This window comes from Montipora capricornis, chromosome 9, assembly GCF_036669925.1.
Source record: "Montipora capricornis isolate CH-2021 chromosome 9, ASM3666992v2, whole genome shotgun sequence".
Lineage (NCBI taxonomy): Eukaryota > Metazoa > Cnidaria > Anthozoa > Scleractinia > Acroporidae > Montipora > Montipora capricornis.
In genome coordinates this window covers 5296652-5305738 of record NC_090891.1, presented here as the reverse complement: position 1 = coordinate 5305738, position 9087 = coordinate 5296652, and the positions used below count along the sequence as shown (strand labels likewise).

At 39.6% G+C, this 9087-nt stretch overlaps 2 protein-coding genes across 2 annotated transcripts; one reads left to right on the top strand and one right to left on the bottom strand.

The window, feature by feature from the left end:
- Nucleotides 1-87: 87 nt before the first annotated feature.
- LOC138017179 (uncharacterized) lies at nt 88-1710 on the bottom strand. The gene has a single exon (XM_068864355.1). The coding sequence runs from the start codon at nt 1708-1710 to the stop codon at nt 88-90; it is 1623 nt and encodes a 540-aa protein (XP_068720456.1).
- Nucleotides 1711-1865: 155 nt separating this feature from the next.
- LOC138017178 (uncharacterized) lies at nt 1866-2645 on the top strand. The gene has a single exon (XM_068864354.1). The coding sequence runs from the start codon at nt 1866-1868 to the stop codon at nt 2643-2645; it is 780 nt and encodes a 259-aa protein (XP_068720455.1).
- The last annotated feature ends 6442 nt before the right edge of the window (nt 2646-9087 follow it).

The window sequence follows — 9087 nt, the reverse complement described above, 5'->3', positions numbered from 1 at the left end:
ACGGACCTTCTTCAGGGGAAGTGAAAGAAAAAACCACACAAAAGCACAAATATAAGCAAGACGCTGATTAAAAATTCGAGATAAGTGTCATTTTTTCTTGTTTGCAAGGGTCAAGTGCAAATACTCCTTGGGGAGTAACGCCCCGTCATCTCGGTTGAGAGGGTCTCTCGCGCAATTAATCTCCCAAGCTTCCAAAATCTTCCTTTGGTGCCAATTACTATTAGTCCTGAGAATTGTGGCCTCATCCCATGCGATATCGTGATTGGTATTTGTCACGTGGTCTGCAAGTGCTGATTTTTTGCATTGTCTCCGTGCCACAGCCTTCTGGTGCTCGCCTTTTCTTGTTGAGAATTTTCTTTGAGTTTCGCCGACGTAGCTCTTGCTACAATCAGCGCAAGGAATGTCGTAAACAGGGCCACGAGTTTCTTCTTTGTCTATTTGGTCTTTCGGTTTGGGAAACATCTGGCTCATTGTTTGATAGGGTTTGAATGCCACTTTGATGCCGTGGTTTTCCAAAACTCTCTTTATTGGCTCAGAGGTCCCGCTGACGTATGGAATTGTGCTATAGCCCCGCCCGGATTCTGCAGCGTTGATTGTGTCCTTCGGCGGTGGTTTAGGCTTGCTGGCATCCAAAATAAAGCGCTTGGGGTATCCATTGGACTGTAATGTCGATATTACTCGTTGCTTTTCCTTACTTCGATCAGATTTTGTTGTGGGGATTCTTTCGGCCCGATCCATCAAAGATTTAACCACAGCTCGCTTGTGCATACTAGGATGGTGCGATGAAAAAGACAGATAGCGATCAGTGTGAGTAGGTTTCCGGTAAACAGTGGTAGTTAATCTTCCGTCTTCCTGGTGGTGAACCATAGTGTCAAGGAAGGCAATTTTTCCCTCCTTTTCGCGTTCAACCGTGAACTTAATGCAGGGTTCAATTGAATTCAGATGTTCGAGAAAAGTCTGAGTACTATCAAATTTCGTGGTTGTACTCACGTCGTCCACGAATCTTTTCCAAAACAGAGGTTGATTGGTGAGAGTAGTTAGTGCTCTTTCTTCAAGGTCTTCCATGACCATATTTGCCATTACGGCGGAAACGGGTGAACCCATAGCTGTCCCATGGATCTGCTGATAATGTTCGTGGCCGTATTGAAAGTTGGTGGTTGACAAGCGGAAATCAAGTAATTTAATAACGTCAGTAACCGATAGGGCCGTCCTTTCTGGTAGATTTTCGTCATTAACCAGGCGGTTGTGAGCAACATTAACAGCTACATCTACCGGAATTGACGTAAACAAAGAGACGACGTCGAAGGAGACAAGCTCGTCGTCACCCTGAAGATTAATGTCAGCAATGCTTCCACAGAACTCAGTGCTATTCTTGACGGTATAGGCGGAGTTGCCAGTCAGGGGTTTTAAGATCTTAGCCACATACTTGGAAAGATTGTACGTCGGGGACGAAATAAATGAGACGATGGGTCGTAATGGGTTTCCGTTCTTGTGGATTTTGGGCAAACCATAGAATCGAGGGGGTAGGCCATCCGAGCTGTGAAGGTGTCTGTACAGTTTTTCCCCGATCGTCCCTTCCCGTTTCATTTTCAGCAATATGCCGTTCATGTCTCTTTCCGTCTTTTTGGTTGGATCTTTCTTTAAGACTTTGTAGGTCGATTCATCACCAAGAAGTTCCTTTACTTTATCATCATAATCTTTGTGGTCCATGACAACTGTACAGGAAAAGATTCGTGGACGACGTGAGTACAACCACGAAATTTGATAGTACTCAGACTTTTCTCGAACATCTGAATTCAATTGAACCCTGCATTAAGTTCACGGTTGAACGCGAAAAGGAGGGAAAAATTGCCTTCCTTGACACTATGGTTCACCACCAGGAAGACGGAAGATTAACTACCACTGTTTACCGGAAACCTACTCACACTGATCGCTATCTGTCTTTTTCATCGCACCATCCTAGTATGCACAAGCGAGCTGTGGTTAAATCTTTGATGGATCGGGCCGAAAGAATCCCCACAACAAAATCTGATCGAAGTAAGGAAAAGCAACGAGTAATATCGACATTACAGTCCAATGGATACCCCAAGCGCTTTATTTTGGATGCCAGCAAGCCTAAACCACCGCCGAAGGACACAATCAACGCTGCAGAATCCGGGCGGGGCTATAGCACAATTCCATACGTCAGCGGGACCTCTGAGCCAATAAAGAGAGTTTTGGAAAACCACGGCATCAAAGTGGCATTCAAACCCTATCAAACAATGAGCCAGATGTTTCCCAAACCGAAAGACCAAATAGACAAAGAAGAAACTCGTGGCCCTGTTTACGACATTCCTTGCGCTGATTGTAGCAAGAGCTACGTCGGCGAAACTCAAAGAAAATTCTCAACAAGAAAAGGCGAGCACCAGAAGGCTGTGGCACGGAGACAATGCAAAAAATCAGCACTTGCAGACCACGTGACAAATACCAATCACGATATCGCATGGGATGAGGCCACAATTCTCAGGACTAATAGTAATTGGCACCAAAGGAAGATTTTGGAAGCTTGGGAGATTAATTGCGCGAGAGACCCTCTCAACCGAGATGACGGGGCGTTACTCCCCAAGGAGTATTTGCACTTGACCCTTGCAAACAAGAAAAAATGACACTTATCTCGAATTTTTAATCAGCGTCTTGCTTATATTTGTGCTTTTGTGTGGTTTTTTCTTTCACTTCCCCTGAAGAAGGTCCGTGTTTGTGACCGAAACGTTGGGAACATTTTTTATTGTAATATATCATCTTTTAAACCACCAGTGTAACCTAGTTTGTATTTTTTCAAATATTTTTTAAATGTGCTCACCTGGTGACAAACCCAGTTTTAAAACATTCACTTTATTGATAAAAAAATTTAGAGAATATGACTGACCCGCAGGTAGCGTCAGCTAATCTAGGCGGGATAGAGTTACAGTTTACTTAAGTTTGAGTTATAAAAACAAAGAAAACCGGAAGAACGATTGAAAAACAAACGACGGAGGGAAGAGAATATATGAACAGCAGAAAGCAGTACATAGGGAATAAAATTGTAGCTATTTGACTAATCCTCCTTTCTTTACATTTGTAGACGTTTCAATAAAGTCATTTTCGATTATCAATATTTTAAAAATGATTTCACGAATTTCTCTTTTGTAAGCTTTCGTCGGTAAAGCTAACACATTGGGTTATCTCATTGCACAATTTTTCTCCAAATCGGGAAAAGGAACGCTTTTGTATTTCTAATCTAGAGCTTTAGACATAAAATTTTCCAGAGATGGAGAATCTCGTGTTGTATGAGTGGACGACGGATAATTTTTGAAAGAATTTTCAGATGTTTAAAGGTGTGTTGTTATTATTGACATCATGCATCAAGTAGACTCATAATACAGAACTGCAGTGGAAGGACATTTGCATCTATAAATAAAGGAATTGCATGACCATGACTGTGAACAAAGTAAATCAGAATTAAAATTTTAATACATAGATTTAGCCATGTATTCTTATTGGCTAGGATTAGTGAAAATAAAAGGCTTTGGAATTGTCCGCGTTTTGGTTTTTCCAGAATATTGCTTAATTACGTCATTTTCTTCGCTGCCTAACTAGTGAATTCAACGGCTAATTTCACCCGAAAACCCGACTGATCGCACGAATCACGAAGGGATGAGTGCGATATCGGTTTTTCCAGCGAAAATTTACTGTCGAATTCACCAGTTAGGCAATTAATTTTTCTTGAATCGCAAGAATTTTAAAAGAAAACAAGAAAATCACCAGCAAGCGAACGGAAAACGAAAGAAGCCATTTCAGAGTCGTCAGTCAAAAGCCAGCGAAAAGGAATCACGCTAAAATTAAAAATCTCAGACGTACTATAGCTCGTGATGTGACAGATCGTCTTTGTCCGTTCAAGGTCAAACAAGGAGTTTTATTAATTTACCTTATTCCACTTTTTCTATGAAAACGAGATCATTTACATTTCGATGTATTTCATTGGCTTGGCTTAGAACCAGAATCGGTTAGAAAGGGCAAACTTCAAACAAGATGTCCAACAAATTAACTGTACGTGCTCTAAACAAACTTCTGAAAACACAAGCTGGTGATATTTCTCCTTACTTTTACGAGAACTCATTGCGATTACATGTTTCTAACATAAGGGCAAAATTTTCTTGACACTGTCAAGGCACATCGAAAAACAATTAGGCAAACGGAGTGAAAAAACTTGTTGCCAAACAAACCAGCAAACAGATCAATTATTTCTGTCCAAAACGAGTAGAGATGATTGTTATTTAATTCCAGTTGAGAACAAAAATGCATTTCTGAACAAAGGAAAAAACGATCAAACCACTTTTTAGAAATATGCATCCACTTGAAATAACTCATCCGTAGAAATAACAAACGGTTTAGTGTCCAAGAAAAGAATTTCTGGAGTAACTTCTTCCACCGCGTTTGAGCTATTATATTACCGGTGTACCGTTTTGTCGTTCTCGTTCTCTTTCTCTCTTCTTTCGTTTCTGTTCTTCTGTCTGTCGTCCAGGCATCTTGCAACCTTAGTAGATTCAAAATTAAAAATCTTAAGATAAGACTCATGCCAAAAATTGCAATTCAGAGCAAAACGCAGCACTAAACAAATTAAAAATAAACACTCAGCTTTGTGTTTATATCCCTTCAATGCTTGACTTCAATAACTACGTAGCCACCAGTGTGTCCTGACCACAGCTATAGTATGTCAAACCTGGATTGAAACCAGCGAAAAATGCAGGAAAAAAATATTTTTCAAACCATGCCTGAACACGAAAGCATCGGCTATCTAAATCTTTTGTGGACGTAGCATCGCCGTGTGGCCGCGTCGAGCCACAGCAAGAGCGCGAAAAATGAAGCCTCGTTTATGCTCAGGCGTGACTGTCTGACCTGGCTTGAGCCTGCGATCCAATCAACAACAATTCCCTGGTCTGCGGTGAACTTAAAAAGAACCCAGCTGACCTCGTTAAGGTCCAACTTGAGCCTGCGATATGGTCGCGTGATACTGGTCAGCGAATACTTTGTTTTGACAGGTGTCAATTGACCATAACATTGATTTCCAATATCACAGATGTACGCTGTAAACTGGCTAGAGTGTCAACTGGAGTATTGCCTCGTGGATGTGCTCTAAATGTTGTTACGTGATACTGGTCACATTGGCATGCATAGAGGGGTGGACGGAGCCACGGTCGTACGGTGACCAAAATTTCTCGCATCGATGAGTTACCATATTTTCTTAACTATGGTGCTCCGTGCTCGCGCGCCTTCGGCGTGCGCATAGCTCCGCTATTAACATTAGTCTTCGACGACTTGCCCCAGGAAGCAAGTCCATAATTAAGATAGGGTTGGATTAGCGTCTGCTAAATAATTAAGAAAACACGCCTTGGTGTAAGGTTGCGTAATTTTGCAATTAGGCCGACAATTTGACTGATTTTGGTGGCAACAGCATCAATATGAAATATCTCCGAGATATTTAATATAATCCTTAAGCTCAAAACTAGCGAATCTATTTTCTCGTTATCAAAAATGCTAATGTTAGGGTGATAACTAGCTCTCTTCTGGTAAGGGTGAAATAGTACAAAGTTAGATTTTTAGTGTTATGAGATAACTTGTTGGATGTCAACCAGAAGTTCCGTTATACGGCATTTACAATTACTTCTAAAGTCTTCGAATTCTTGTCAGCATAGAGGATATTAGTATCATCAGCGAAGAGATAATATTTGAGTTTATTTGAACACTGATTCATATCATTAACATACAATTAAAAAAAAAGCAAAAGGCCTAGAACAGACCCTTGGGGGACGCCACAAGTAACTATGGCTTTATTTGATACATTCTGACCTATTTAAGTTGTTTGCATGCGATTATTCAGATATGAGACAAACCATTCATTTAGAGATGCAATGAAAGCTTTAATGGTGGAGCTTACTGAGCAAGTGTTGACATCTGAGCCGGTGTTGACGTCTATGAAAATTCCACACGAGAATAAAGCTTGACTCATATTGGTTTGAATAGTGTTGACAATGTCCAAAATGTCCAAAATAGCATGTTGAGTCGGGTGCCCTTTACGAAATCCGTATTGAGAAGTATAAAGAAGATCGTTTTTCTGTATAAAGTCTATAATTCTTTGGTGCATAATTTTCTCATAGATTCCATTATAATTAGACAGTAAAGAAATTGGTCTATAATTATTGGAGTCTGTTTCGTCATCACCCTTGAATATTTTTGTATTTTTGGACATTTTCAGCTTAGAAGGGTAAATCCCCAATTTGACAGAAGTGTTGAATATTTCAGAAATTAACAGTTTTGAGGGGTAACCGTGAAAAATGAGATAAAATTTGTTGATTAACTTTCTTGCTTGCGTAACGTTATAAGGTTTACTGTGAAATGGTCTTGAAATGTTAAAAAATCAGGTATATAAATCTGAAGAAAATCGTTTTCAGTTGTATTTACGTGTGTATAGCGGGCTGACTTTTGTCCTATTTCTAAACTCAACAATTCAAATAATATTGCAAATGTGCCCAGTGATACAAATTGACAACGCTTATTATGAGAAGGCCTTTGATAGCCTGGACAGAAATGTTCTGTGGGATTTGATGGCCAATTATGGAATCCCCAGTAAGATCATATCGTTAGTGAAAAACGTATGCGAGGGTACGAGCTGTCGTATTCTTCGTGATTGAGGCTTAACTGAACGCTTTAGTATCAAAACGTGCGTAAGACAGAGCTGCCTCCTATCACCATTCCTTTTCCTTCTTGCGATGGATTGGGCGATGAAAGAGACAACAACTTGCTCAAGGAATGGTATTCAGTGGACTCTTGTAGACCAAATTGAAGACCTAGACTTTGCTGACGACTTGGCACTTCTGGCTCACACCCATTCTCAGATGCAAGCGAAGACCTCCAAGCTTGAAGCTATCTCATCTAAATTAGGTCCTAACGTCAGTACTGATAAGACAAAGATCATAAGGATCAACGGCAAATCGAATGAGCATATTACCATCAATAATCTTAGCATAGAAGAAGAAACATCATTCACATACTTAGGCAGTGTTATTAACATCACGGGAGGAACGGACGAAGACGTATTGACAAGGATAGGGAAAGCACGTAGCGCATTTAATATCTTAGCAAACATCTGGAGATCCAGGGATATGACAACAGCCACCAAAATTAGAATTTTCAGTTCTAATGTAAAGTCTGTCTTGCTCTATGGGTCTGAAACATGGAGAATTACTGAGAAGACCGTGTCAAAATTACAGACTTTCGTAAATAGATGCCTGCGCAGAATCCTTGGTATTTATTGGCCTGTCACTATTAGCAATTTTAATGTAAGGGAAACCACAGGTCAAGCACCTATGAGGCAACAGATGATGACCAGAAAATGGGCCTGGATTGGCCATACACTTAACAGATCGAAGGACTGCATTGCTCGACAAGCCCTTGGTTGGAACCCACAGGGAAGTAGACGGAGAGGAAGACCGTGTAACAGCTGGAGGAGAGACACAGACCACACCATCCAGTCTATTTGTCTGGAGGGACTTTGTCAGTGACCTATGTTCCGAGATGGAATGATAAAGGCTTCAGATCGACCTTAGAGTGCTTTTTAATTGTCATTTTCAATAGTTTAATCTTTTTTAATAACATCAAGTCTTATTTCCCGTATAAGGACAGTTTAGCTCGATCTCTTATGTTCAAAGTTATCTAAAGAGCTAGTAGTTGCTGGGATTGAAATTAATTTTACATTGGTAAGACCTTGTTCAGTTTTCCCAAATTTCTGTCTGTTATATTTCTTTTTTTTATAATAATAATTAATTATGATTATGATTATTATTATTATTATTATTATTATTATTATGAATAATATTATTATTTATTATTATTTTATTTATTTATAATTGTTTTTAAAGCCGACTCATTTTTAGTCGGCACTATTTTAATTCCAAATTTCGTCGAAATCTAATGAAGGGTACGAGGTTTGCGAGAAATTTAGTAACATAGCCAGCAGCTCTTGCTCCCTTCAAAAATTTTGAGCTGATGTAGTATGCACAGCATTTTGCTGGATTCCGCTGAAAGATTTTCACTTCAAAAACTTCGAAAAGCATTTCCAAGATCACCGCGAGAAGGACAAAAAACGTTTTCGCCATACTCACCATATTTTATTTTTTTATCACTGACCGAGGAAAAACTGTTTGACCACGTTAATAAAATGCGTTATATACATTTTGCTGTTGTAAAGTTCACACAAGAACACCCTTATCATGTTACAACTATAGAGTAAAACAAAAGGAGCAAGGCTGAATACTCTACAGCAAATTACTCAGTAGTGTACGTTTAAGTAGTCTGAGCTACTCAAGTGAAAAGCTCGGCCCACGAGTCAGTAAACCGGCTGATATATGTTACGAGAAATAGTACGCACAATACCGATCTTGTTATTTGGGCGCTTGGGAAGACTTTCAAAGTCCTGATTGCTGTAGCGCAGCCTTATAGAGAAAACTGATGCACTTACACACCCTCATCCAAGCTTAGTAGCAAAGCTTCAAAATTTTAATATTTACTTTGATCTACAAATTTCCTCAATCTTGATCAGGGATTTTATGTTCTGATCTTCTGCGATGGCTTTGGCACCAATACTCGAGAAAGTAAGAGAAAGCTAGATTTTCTTTCACTGTTGCCAATTGGCAATTTTGAAGCTTTGCTACTAAGCTTGGATGAGGGTGTGTTATGAAACATTTCAGAGGGATAACTTAAGTTAGTTTTATTAAAATCATTATAATTGGATATTTGGGAGCGTCTCTTTCCATACTCATATCTACCTTTTAGTTCTAATAGAAGGCACAGCAAACATCCGCTTGTTTCTTAAGTTGTATTGAGAAGTGTTTTTGTGCCGCAGGATAGCTAATTTATGCTTACCATTACTCTCTTTGCGTAAACAGGGTTACGCATAACTCTTCTAGCCTATCAATAAGCGTTGTCAATTTGTATCTTCCAGCGCTTTCATATATGATGCCTCTGGATGCATAATCCTCAAAAATCGCTTCTGAACCCTCTCGATTTGATCAG

Excerpts from the sequence above, each read along its gene's own strand:
- LOC138017179 (XM_068864355.1), bottom strand. The coding sequence starts at position 1,710 with ATGGACCACAAAGATTATGATGATAAAGTAAAGGAACTTCTTGGTGAT.
- LOC138017178 (XM_068864354.1), top strand. The coding sequence starts at position 1,866 with ATGGTTCACCACCAGGAAGACGGAAGATTAACTACCACTGTTTACCGG.